At 39.3% G+C, this 13408-nt stretch overlaps 1 protein-coding gene across 2 annotated transcripts in view; it reads left to right on the plus strand.

Moving 5' to 3' along the window:
• Positions 1-9228, plus strand: part of TECRL (trans-2,3-enoyl-CoA reductase like) — a 60813-nt gene extending 51585 nt beyond the window's left edge. The window contains exons 8-12 of one of the 2 annotated variants that reach the window (XM_040064038.2): positions 960-1003; positions 4626-4683; positions 5568-5653; positions 6072-6117; positions 7229-9228. In XM_040064038.2, the coding sequence (XP_039919972.1) occupies positions 960-1003; positions 4626-4683; positions 5568-5653; positions 6072-6117; positions 7229-7356 (362 nt within the window). In that variant the 3' untranslated portion in view covers positions 7357-9228. The remainder of the gene's footprint in view (positions 1-959; positions 1004-4625; positions 4684-5567; positions 5654-6071; positions 6118-7228) is intronic. The other variant, XM_040064042.2, reaches the window with a different exon arrangement.
• The last annotated feature ends 4180 nt before the right edge of the window (positions 9229-13408 follow it).

Below are 13408 nucleotides of genomic sequence, written 5' to 3' on the forward strand. Positions count from 1 at the left end.
CACAAAAGTTCCATTTCAAAATTATGCGATTCATTGAATGACAGTTGGATTTGGTGCGGCTTTAACAACAACGCCAAACAATGGAGAAACTTCCCTAGACACAATTTTTTAGCAGTCTGGGCTATCAAATCAATAAGTGCAGCTTCTTTATAGGGGAAACTCTTTGTTCAAGACACAAAAGAGGAAGCGTTCAGAAGAAATATTTCTAATTGCTTGCCACTGCCTTAAAATGCCTTTGGCACCACAATGGAGTGCTGTGCCAGCCAGGAGCAAGGAGTTCTCAAAAGTAAAGGCTTGATGAGCCATGGCCAAGGCAAGTGAGGGACCTACACATGGTTTGTGTCCCCCAGCTACGACCAAGGTTTGCTTGGGAACTGTAAACATTTGGACATGAACTTGGTAGAGCCGTACACTGCTTTGGGGACAACTGCAAAAAAGGGAGGGCAGCCAGATGGCAAAATTTACAAATGTTAAATGTATTTCCTGCATGACTGTGAAGCAGGTAGTGGCTGTGTAGTAAAGCCTCACTACTAAAGTAAAAAATTGGTAATAGATAGGTTATGTATTGAGTTTTCTGCTCAGGGAAGTAGAAGGGTATATGGATAAGGCTGGGATTCTCAGCCTGATTTTGACACTGACCTTCACTCCACTGCCCTCCTTGCCTTTTCAGGGCATTCACCGCCACCAGCTGCTTTGACCAAACACTTGGATTTATGATGCTGGCAAATACTAAAAACAATTGGGTGAAAACTGCCTTGAGATCAGTGCTGTAAAACTGGCATTTCTAGAGTGCTGTTACTGTTTGTATTGTCTTCATACTGTGTGCTATAGTATCCAATCTTTCTGCAGAGCCTGTCAGGAAAGAAGCATTTCTGCTCCAAAGCACTAGATTAATTTCACCCACAGTAAACCATGTGCATACCATAAAATGCAATTTATAATTTCACTCTGTTTTCTAGCATTTGGCCACAAACAAGTTTCTTATGCTGCTCTTGCTTTTCTGGTACGTACAAAAATGAAGTTTTATTTATGATTATGGAATAGGATTAACTCACAATTTATCACAGTAAAACCAGTAATGCTTCTGTGCATTTGTGTGTACACATATATCTAAGTCCATGCTCACAGCCTTGTGTATTTTGACTGGATTTAGTACTAATCTATTAAGGTTTCTCAGTCAGGAAGTGTCCTACTAATAGTTAGGTACACAGAGTTTAAACTGAAGTACTGTATTTGAAAGCTGTGAGAACATCATCAGCATTACTGCTACTGGTAATTGTGTTAGAACGCTAATATTTAGACAGACTAAAACTTGTCGTTTTCAAAACACTGAAGAATTACATGCTAAGCAGACTTTGCAATAGCTCAGTGTACCCTGGATAACTTATATCAACAGCTATTAAAAACAATATATATACACCCTACCAAAATGGGATAAGCCAAGGGAAAGTGGAGACGATGAAGAATGGCTGAGACTACCCAACCTGCTGTTTGAACATAATTGTACAGTGAGACAGAGGCTTGGTAAGAAGTTCTCACATGGAAATGTACATACCCACTCTGTCCTCTGGAACTGCTGGGCCAGTAGCCAAAACATCCTCTTTGAAAATGAGATGCAATTTCCAGAAATATGACAGGGTGATGAGACAGTAATATTTCTAGGCTCCTTCAGGCAAACATGATTCAGAAAAAACATTCAAAAGCTCATTAGCAATATTTAAATGCTTTTGTAAATAGGGACCCTTAAAGGACACAGTTTTGGCAGTGTTTGTCTCTGGGTCTGTCCACGCAGTTCTCAGCTTTCCTTGCTCTAATAAGGTATAGCAAAGAGAAGGAAAATACTTCTATGAAGATGTCCACACACTCCATGAGGCTCTTGAGCCAAAAGCAATAACCCAGCACAGCAGAGACAGGAGGTTGTGGCACTGGTAGCCAGCAGTACACTCAGAACATCGCAGTGTGCACCCCTCCCAGACTCAGGGGGTGTTTGAATCTAAGCAAACTGCTTGCCTGAATATTCAGTGCTACCAGCAAAACTAGTCCACATCAAAGTCTCTGCTTAGAGAAAGCCACCTTTTCCTTTGAAACCTCCTTCCCTGCATCAGTGGAACATGCCCTGCTATAGCTTGGAAGGAAAATGCTGCTATCAAGCAAAGTGATGAATCCTGTTGGGGGTGTTTGCTATAAAATATGTCAATCCCCTTAAGATCTGCATCAGCACCTGGTCAGGGTTCTGAATTCTTACAGCTCTTTTGAGAACTCCCTACCCAAGGAAACTCAAGACCTGTCCCCTTCAGATCTTGTGTTGGCAGGTTTCCAGACAATGAATTTAAAACATCGACATATGAAATAAAATAATTTGAAGCTGTTTTCACAGGTTTCTAAAACACAAACAAAATATTTGGAAGATTTATTTTTTTTTTTTTTTACCCTCTTTTAAATCTTGTCTTTATTACACATCCTGATTTAAGTGTATACATCTGCAGCTGCTGTAAACAACAGTACTGAGTAATATAAAGAGTTTCTGCAGGCCCTCCTGAAAGATTCTCATGTTTAGAGAAATTCAGTTTTGCAGGGATGTTTTTTGCATACACTTGGAATATACATAGGGGAAAAACTGTGTGTAGGTTTCAATATTTAATAATCATTAATAGCATAAGCTTTTTCCCTGCTTTCCCCACTGCCCCGTATTTTATATATGATAAACTGAGGACTAGCTTAAATTTAGCAGTGGGTCTTAATGTAGAATGTTAAAAGTCACATGTCTAAAGAGGGATTATAAGAGTTAATCACAGCAGAATGCAGCTGCAGAGTCAAAGGTAAGCCAATAAATACCCCTGCAGAAATGCCCTTAGCTTGTTTTACTTAGAATTGGTAGGGGTTAATTATAGTGGGTGGGTATCTCTTGCTCAACAATAGTATGAACATTTCATTAGCTATAGTGCTTTACAAAACCACTTTTAACCACAAAACCTATTTCTTTAAAATAATAGCAATCAGAAAAACAAATCATGTTCCCAGCTCATAATTGGAAGTATGTAAATTAAAATTACATCCATTGCTATAGTTGGAGTTATGGCTTCTAATATGTTATCTTATAATGGAATTTCATTTTCTGGCTATTTAGTGTTTTACATCTCGTATTTATAATAGAGGATTGTCAGTTAGTTGGAATTAAAATAATTTAAAAGGACAGCAGGACTTGAACTGTAGCAACCTACCCACGCAGAAAAACAGCAAATAACAGGTCTATTTACTAATAGCCCTGATTTAAACCTTCCAAACAAACCCCACAAAAATACTTAGCAAAAATGGGAAAATTCTTCAGCAATTCGTCTATCTGCAATGTACTTTCAGATAATAGCACATTTCAATATAAAATGAAGTTACACATTTCTTTCAATTAGCTTTAACAAAAAATTGTTAAGGATGACTTTCAGAATTGACTTAAAAATGACAATTGAAGTTCTTTTTTTTGTATTAATTTTGTGACTTCACACTTTTAACATCTCTAGGTTTCAACATTTTCCTTTTTATTTTAATTTCTTAAACTTTTCTGACCCTTGCAAAATATAGAATGACAAATTATATGAGAAAATTCAACTTTTTTAACCTGCCTTTTTTTTTTTTTTTTTTAAATTTGAGAGGACAAATCAGTCTTCAAACCCAGAAATTAATAAAAAAGTTCAATTCATCCTGAGCTTGAACTGTGTACACCATTTTAGTTTTCTTCACAGGGCAGGGGAAAAATGAAAACCATAAAATTACATAGCTGTGATGACAGGTCATCTTCTCCAGGAATTTAAACTGATTTCCCTACCGGTTCCCATTTTAAATATGGGTAAATATTGATTTTCGTTCTTCAGTATTTGTAACTGATGAAGTACTGAAAGCCTTAAGCAAATCTGAAATCAGCCTGTACTACAGGCTGTATAACCAAATGGGGAGAAACTGTACCTCTCCCAAAGGTTTGAAATACCTAAATGTTAGAGACGAACTTTGAGAAGTTGGTTATGACTGGAAATGGCATTACCAGAGAGTTCCAGAACCAGGAATAGCACTGGCTTGCCTCCTTTATCAATCCCTGACTACTATCCATTCAACGAGTCTGCCTTTTAGAGACTACTGCTTTTCTAATCACCCTTTCTTCCCCCCGCTTCCTGTTTTGCTGAACACCTTTGAAAGCGTGTGTAGGAAGAGGGGTAGCGACATTTACTTGTGACATCTTTACAAAACCAGAGGTCAGCTTTTCACCTGCTTCTTTGCAGCTTGGATTAAATCCAGGAAAAATCAAGAAGAGCACCTTGATGAATTCCTTGGAGCCAGGGAGTCTCTCTGATCTCCCCAGGGCCAAACATGCTGCGCGCTCTGGGCATGGGAACCCCACCGAAGGCAGGGCTGCACAGAGTTCTGTGATGATGTGCAAGGGCTTTCACCCCAGGCTGCACCCACAGTGTTCACTGGACACTTGTGTGTGTGACAGAGATCACAGGCTGCTTTTTGGCACACATATTTCCTGGATACAGAGACTGAGTTGCAATGGGGAGGGTTCCGGTTATGCACCGCACACAACTGCCACAGCCTTTTAGGCATACAACTGAAAATATGTTTTTAATGTCTTGCAGATGTGTGAAGCTGGAAATCACTTTATCAACGTAGCTTTAGCTCACCAAACCAATTCAGGTCTGTCTGTTTCCTGTTCCTTAACCTATCCATCTTCTGCTGGTGTACAGTAATTTATGCACCTACATCCACTGAATAAAGAAAGATGAAGCAGTGGCCGTGCCATTGGTCTAACACCTCAAAAAAACTCCTGTGAACAAGGAAACATTAGAAACACTGTTGTTGTTTCAAGACTTATAGCAAATTTATCTTAATTAGACACAACTGCAATTTAAATATGGATTTAAGAACTGAAGTTCTTTAAAGTATGCTGGTGACTGACATAAATGTATTTTATTTTAAGTAAGTCTCAAAAACTTCTAAACTACATCACAGCGGTTTTAGACACATTCATCTCAGGCAAAGATGTACATGCATATATTCAAATACACAGAGACAGACTCATGAATACTTACACAAGCACCAATGTATATGTAGGCTCTTAACAGGCTGGGGTTTCAGCATTTTTGTGTCATGAGAATAAAGGTTATACAATATATACCGGAAAGCAAAATATATTTTCAGACACTAATAGTGTAATTTCCCCACTAGAACACCCTGCTCAAAAAAATACCACAGTATGATCAACTTCACACACAGAAGTCCGTTTCTGTTCTGGAATGTTTTCATGCACTGCGGTTAGAAAACTGTTTATGTTACTTCTTGCAAGGCCTAATTCAGTTTAAAAGCAGCAAGAGTCAAAAAATTAATTTAAGTTCTTTCTCACTGGGATAAATACAGCTTTTACTACCTCAGAAGATTTCACTGCAAGTTTTCTAACAGGTGAGAGCATTGGCCCAGGGGATTGCTATTACATAGGCAGGCTGTGATAAGGCTCAGTTCGCTTCTCCCTGTACTGAAACTGGTTCTGACCTTCCCCACCCTATTTTTTCCCCTTTCACAAGGAAATAGAACCTGTATTCCAAGCCCAACCTACAACCCCTTCACGTGGCTCTTCCTGCTGGTATCCTGTCCCAACTATACATATGAGGTACATGACTTTCTTCTGCTTATATGCAAAGGGTAGGTGGTTACGGTTTCAGCCTTTGCCCGTGGAAAATCAGCAACACCTCCATGCAGCTTCTCTCCACATCAATCCTTGTGCTCTGTATGTCAGAGTCTCCTTGCTCCCACATGTATTTCTCCACCAAACCCTCCTCTTCCCTCACATCACTATTTCACGGACTTCTGTCTGTATTTCCCTCCACTACAGTCTCCCCAGTGATCTAAAGGTTTACCACCCATCTCTTCACCCCATCCAGCACACTGGGGGGTTCATTTCTTACTATTTTTTTCTCTCCCATTTCCAGTACAAGTACCACACTCCTTTTCCTTGGGAAGCTTTTGAAAACTTGCCATTTTGCTTTACATAAAACATACAACTAACCACGCCTTTTTCTTTGCAACAGGCTGGGTCTTGGATTAGTTTCACAGTGATGACACAAACTCTGCCAGGTAAGTTTGAAAGAGAATGAAGACAGCATTTAAAGTATATGTGGAAGAGAATTCTGGAAATCTAAAATTTGCCAAAAAAGTTTATAGTATACAAAATATTGCCATCAAATTTGCCATATGAGATTAACCTCCGAAATGCTCGCAAGAGCAGCCTGCTCAGTAGCATTTGCAACTCTTGCTCAGCACTTTGCTGCACTCTTAGAGACCTAAATACTCACAAAAATCATGTCCCTGGGACTGAGCTCTCCAAACCACTCACTTTTAAATTATTTTACCATTTCAAAATAGAAACCTATAAAAACTGCTCGTAAGAAGTAGCCCCACGTGGCTTACAAATGAAAAAGGAATGGATTTCTAAAGTGGGTTAACCGCATCATGCAAAAATTAAATTGAAATTTTGTTTGAAAAGATGAAAAGTTTTTGTGTTTTAGGCTTTGGTATGGAAATTATCTGAAAGTCTGGTGACAAGGTAGGGCTGTCCCTACAATGGCTGGAGCAGCAACAGATGCAGCACGCTCATCCTTGCTGTAATTGTCCCAGACGTAACTTGGGCGGATGCCAAAGGGATGTTTCTGATTAACCACCTCCATATTCAGCAAAGGATAACAAATTTGCAAAATGCAAATGCAGTACAATTGTCCCCTATTTGGTGCCCATTTGCTGGATCAGGGAGCTACTGCCTACTCGCTTTAGGGCCCAGCTGTCCCTCCACGCAGCAGGGAGTTACAGCACAGTTCCCTGTAAGGGTTGGCAGCCAGAGGTGGAAACAAAGAAGTGTTATAGTTCAGAAGTAAACCAGAAATACAGTCAAGAGAGGCCATGGGTTGAGACAGCGCCATGGCCAAGGAGGCCTCGCGATATATGAGTTTGTGGTGAAGTCAAAGGGGGTACAGGGTGTGTTACAAATGTGAAAGTCATCTGTGTGAATTCTGAGGTGGAGACTGAGCCTTGGGCTATGGTATATCAGCAACTGCCAGGCTGAGAGGAACTGCAGAGTTGTCTCTGCCCACAGAAGACACTGCAAATATTTCCATAAACCCTACTGCATTTACAGAAACAGGCACTGAAAGAACACATATCATCCTTGTCTTTAAATCTTTTTCTCTGCTAGTTGGCATCTTTGCTTTCCTGATGGTCATCCAGATGTCTCTGTGGGCCCAGAAGAAACACAAGCTGTATCTGAAGAGATTTTATCCAGAAGTGAGGAGAAAAGCAGCTATGATTCCCATCATCTTCTGAGGCTGTCACCAGAGTGGGAGCCTAAGTGTACACTTCAAGAGCCAACTTGGAGTAAATGAGCCATTTCATTCAGGAACTAAGTGGATTAGAGTAAAAACTATTGGATATCTTTTTCAGGAAATTAACAGTTCAAGATGGAGAGGTTTTAATTAAATGCAAAAATTTAGCTCTTGAATTCCTGGTTCCTGCTAAAAGATATGATTTAATTAGATTTTCTGTAATGGAGCTAATTGAAAAGGGACAAGAAAATTGCTTATATTGAATGCTAGATATTTAGCTGGTGTAAATGGGCACAGATGCTGCTAAAATAATGAACACAACTTGTCTGCACACATTCAGGTATGGTAATTTTAAGGTTCAGTGTTTGATGTTGAGGAGAGTCTTGGATTTTTGCATCAGAAGATGTTTCACAGCCTTATTTTTATTAAACTTCACAGAAAAAGCACACTCTGCCTCAGCTCCTCTAAAGCACCACATCAAAGAATGACCACTATGCTGTGAACACTGTTTAGTCTAGCTCCACAAAGGTTTTTTGGTTCTTTTTAAAAATCAGATCTCATAGCAGAATGATTAATACAAATTGGCTTAAATTATTCACTGCTAAGAGGACTGGCTTGCTTTTATTTTTAGGTAGGCAGACCAGCCCCATGATCCCATGGGAGGATCATTTGTGACCGCTTCCCATCTTGTAACTAATTTGAGGCATAACCTTGGGTACATCATTGAAGCCCACTTCCCTTTCTCACACTGTACAGTGTGGAAATCGCAGAAATCCTTCTGCACTAACAAGAGTGTTAAGATCCCTTTGTTCAGTGCCTGACTGCACCCAGACACCACTCACCTCCCTTGTATGAAGCACTGTGAAATCCTTGGGCACAAGGTGAAACAGAGTACGGCTCATTACCAAACGGGAAAGAGATGCCAAATGCATTTCAGTCCTTATCCGAACTGCCTCAGACCAACACTGCTGACAGGCTTCAGCTCCCCTTCAGTTTGGACAGGCTCTAGCTGCCACTTTGCTTTCCAGGATGTTATTTTTAAGGGATTCTCTGAGTAGCTCTGTTTGCAAATCAGTGGCACCCATGTCATGCAGGAGCACAATTTTAGTTAGGCAGAGCAAAAGAACCAGAACTGAATACTTCAGCGGGTATTAGGATATGAAGAGTTAGGGCATTGAGTCCAGCTTTCATTCTATTTCTGTTGCACATTTATCAGTATCTTTTGGTGCTCTTAGGCTGGTGAAAAAAGATCTCGCCTAAAGAATTTTATAATCATTAGAGAAACACTGGAGTACACAAGCAAGGCAGGCAGTTTGTCTCCTAAAGGCGCTGTTATCTTTGCGCCAGCTCAAGTGTTCTAACAAAGTTAATTTGCCCGGTAAATTGGGTTCACGTCCCTCTTCTAATGTCTAACTTGCAACACTTATCCTATTACCCACTGTAACTCAATTTCATCTTTGTAATGTAAATACATCACTTTCCATATTTTTTAACTTGTAACCTGTGAAATAAAATTTTTATTCCTCTCAACTGAAAACCCTAATCAAAGTGAATATCCAGTTCTCTAACCCAGACTGCTAATAAAGATCTATTTTTGAAAAATTATCTTTTCTACTCTTTAATTGAATACTTAACCCCAGTATTTTTAAAACTCTTTTTTTTTCCAATGTTAGATGTGAGCAGTTAGATGTGAGTAAAGGCTGTTGTCTGTTTTTTTCTAATCCAGCTACTGAAATTATTTTCCCTTCATGTTTATTAAATGTCTTATTTTAGCAATTTTAAGTTTTAAAATAGTCCATGTAGGAGAGTAATTTATTAAAATCAATTACTGATCTATTAATCTTTCAATTGCAATGGCTGCAGCTTTAAGTCTCTTCAACGCATGTTCAGTGGGATTCCAATTGCTAGGAACAAGGTTCCTATTCAACAGTTAGCTTAGTTGAAGGAGATACTCCAGGAACTGTTAACTCCCTGTTTATTAATTGGTCATTTAGTCCATGGGGTAAAGGGAAAAAGAGTTTTGGCTCTTGAAGTAAATGACTGAAGTTTTAAAGTAAGGTAAAAAGTAAAGGGTGAGAGCACACACTAGGCAAGAACAAATGAAGATACATCGCAGAAGGCTGTCTCAGATAAAGATGATAGATATTTTGAGATTCACCAGTGGGGTGTTGATGAGCTAAAACTGCTCTGATCAGTGTTAAATGGCTTCACAAATATCAATACATCTCACTTCCTGCACCTTTATGGATCTCTCTGTATTACATGTCCTCCTCTGATTTTCAGGGCAAGTTTCATACTATTAGAAAAGGTAAATTAACTTCCTGGAATGGGGGGCATATTCTGCTTCAAAATGAAAAGTTTATAAAAATCACCCATCTTTGTTTTGATAAACATTTCAGAGGCCTTGCTTACAGACCACCAAAAAAGCTGAGCAAAGAAAAGAAACCCACCCAGTTAAAAAAATATTACTGCATAAAAATATCAAACATGATTTTAGCCCAGGAGCTCCATGCGTATTTTCAATCAAAACAGTTATCTTCACACAAACATTTTAATGAGGAAGTTTCTCATAATTGTGCTGGTTACCTGGAGAAAAATGCCTTATTAAGCTTTATAAATCCAGGTCTTTCTTATGTGAGGGGCTAAGTGAGGAAGCAAGTGGTCAGCTGCAAATTCCTTTGGCTGTGTTTTCTCGTAAGTGCAGACCTAACTTCTCAGAGCCAACAGCAGAAGGAAGGCATGGGTAAGACCACCCCACTGCCAGAATCCCACCGTGTTCCAAGGTCAGAGGAACTCAACCTCCAATAATTGCCATAACAGCTCACAGAGGCAAATCAACATTCCTCACAAAAGAGAGGAGCCAGGAGCACCGAACAGCAGGAAAACCAAGTGGTTGAAGCTGGAAACACATTCTGGTTAGCTATGAGGAGCTGCTACAGACCCATGGATGGGGCAATTCCTGCTTAACACTCTTCAGGAGGGAAGCCATCGGAACCAAGAGACCACAAATAAAGCAAGATACAGAGGCTAGACAACAGTTTGGTCAGGAAATATTTAAAAATAAATCAGAAGGAGTATGAATAGATCCTTCCTGGCATGCCCAATAAGGACTGTGTGAATGGCATTGCCAGTGGGACTAAAGAGTACCTCAAAATTATCACTCCCTGCTCCACACGGGGATATTGCTCAGCTTCCAGGTCCTTCCACGCTCACCCTGCAGCTTACAATTGGGTTTTTGCTGGAACTCTCCAGATGGATGAGTCTCATCTGTCCCAAATGATTCCTAAAACGTTCCAGTTAAGGAGTCTAAAGTTAAGCCTTCAGATACACAGCTCTACATTTCTGTGGCTGGTTCTTGCCATAGAACGCCCTCCTGGAAAAGAGCAGACACCAGCTCAAGCTTTCTGGTGGTGCAGGGAGGCGATGTGATGGGGAACTGACGTGGCAGATGCTTCTGTACACAACTTGGCAGCCTATATTTGGATTCCCAGTTTGAAAAAGCCCTTAAGACCCAGCCATATGTTTATCTTATAAGATGGTTACCACATCTTTGCAGCTGACAGGACTGAAAATGATCTCTCTGTGATTTCATCTTTCCACAGGGAAAGTGGAGCTCGCAAGGACACTGAAAGCAGAAGTGAATAAAGGCAGATGGTCATCTTTTTTTAAAGTTGCTATTATCATCAAAATATCTTGTACTTTGCATTGTTTTGTATAAAGTAAGTGACTCCAAATTGGCTTTTATCACTCTAGGAACTGAGATAAAACAGCCTGTTATCAAAGCAGTTCTCTGAAAGAGAGCCTGCAGTGTTAACTAAATATAATAAAATAAAAATCACTGAATGTGAAGACTTCTAAAGCACACTATAAGAGGAAAAAAGCTATAGGAAGGCAAGAGACTATTTATCTATTTATAGGTTTAACAAGTGCTGCTGAACTAAAAATTAATTCAAACCATAAAAAGCTTTTTAGCAAGCTAATATTTTTCACATGATGCTTTATTGGCTTTCCTTTTCTATATTTTCCTAGGCACAAGTGCTGTCTACATGTGATACTCCTCGTCATTAACATCCATGGAAGCTTTTAGAGAAACACACACTATGCCTATCCCAGTGTTCAATAAATAAATGTAGATGAAATGCTGTGCTGTCATTGAACACAGATTAGTACCTATATGAACAATATTTTTTTATGAAAGGTCTGTTTTATCATAGGTGAGTGCACAGAGGCTGTACAGCTACAATTAAAGGTGATTTTCACATCACCTGTGTTTAGCATCACAGAAGAATGTTTGTGTTAATGGTTTCTGCACATCCTTCAGCCACCTGTGACTCAAACTTAGCTCTTTCTCCAAGAGCTGAGCTGTTCTATGCCTTTATCACGGTCCTGGTGTTTGGTTATTCATTTTTTGTAGCACACCATAGACTGCCTTTCACCCATTTCTTCCCTGAGAGGACATTTGAGAACATATTTATTTTTCCATCTTGTGTAACTGGACAAGCAGTTGTGCCGGTGAGGAGTATTGGTCACTGTGTTACTGAAAAAAATCTGCGTTGAATTTCCTTGGAATGTAATAGTCAATCTAAAACCACTTTATCAAAAGAAAAGACAAGATAATGGGTCCTGAAATACATGTGTTTAGGTTAAGAAAAAATCTGCCACGTATTAACACCTTCACAATACCCGGTCTTCTATCGTGTACCTGCTTTTATGTAACTTCTGAAGCCTTTGAAAACTCAGGAACCAAGTATGAGGAGATCATTTATAGTTAAAAGGAATATGGTAAGGCTATTCAATAATACTAACGAATTCCATATTTAAAAAAGCAAACTTCACATCTTTTGTCAAGGAAATCTGATTGTTATCCATTTTTTTCCTAACACATAGTATTATTCCTGTGAAAAAGTAATACAGCTCTATGACTGATTCCTTTCAGTATTCTGAGTACCTGGCCATAGTCAATGGGAAAGGCTTTTGTTTCAAAATTGCAAATTTCACCATATGGGGACTCTTTGAAAGCACTACAAGACAGCCTCCAAGCAAAACAGACCACTACAACATTGATTTTTTTTAAACTCTAATTCATACTGAAAAGTTGATGAGTTTTCAGTTGACTGATGAAACTGTAACACTAAGTTACAAAGCAACAAATATTTTAAAAGGTGTCCCTCTCCTCAAGGTAAGAATAGGGAAAAAAAGGGTGCTTTTTATCTTTTCTATTAATATTATGAGGCCATTTCCAAGGTTCTGGGGCATCTTTGCAGAAGGAGACATCGATTAGAGAATGTGGTTGCACTGTGCTTTTAGGGATTAGCAGCCATGTCTTTTTTGAAAGAAATTTCACTCTTTCTGACAACTGAGCTTGACAGAAATGGATTAAAGATGACACATCTCCAATATCGTAACTAATGAAAAACAAAGCACCTTTTCTTGAACCAACCGGGAATTTTTGTCACATATACACACACACTGTATTTTTCCACCCTCTGGTTTACATCATCTCTTTGCAGTGGGTGCTTTGCATTGGACTTGCATTCCTGTCATTCAGATTCTTAATTACTTATCTTTTAGAGCTTTGATGTACACAATTATGTCACAGGAAAACCCCCTAGTTTCAAAAATGAAGATGTAGAATCTTTTGTACACTCTTAACCAATTCCAGCCCTGTCGTCCTATTTATGCATTGATAATTTGCTGCGATTTTTAGATAGCCTTCCAATATGAAGCACAATGTTCATCTACATTCAGAGGCTTGCCAAACATCCCACCTTAATCCAGTTGCAAGCACAGAGCTAAATATTCAAGCAGTGAGTTGCAACACCTGGCACTATCTGAGCCCTGGCTTTAAAATGCTTCTCCTTGCTTCCTTTGCTCTTAACCTCTGAAGGGCTGGAGCTACTCAGGGACTTCTCTCTGCAAAAGCAGAGGTTTAATTCTTCCAGGTTTGCATTAGTATCTTGCTGCGATATCATAAATCTGTAACAATACAAACAGCAACACTCTTCCCCATGTTTGACACCTTTTCCTATTTAGCAGACCCTAGCAGTTAAAAG

Source organism: Hirundo rustica, chromosome 5 (assembly GCF_015227805.2).
Source record: "Hirundo rustica isolate bHirRus1 chromosome 5, bHirRus1.pri.v3, whole genome shotgun sequence".
Taxonomy (NCBI): Eukaryota; Metazoa; Chordata; class Aves; order Passeriformes; family Hirundinidae; genus Hirundo; species Hirundo rustica.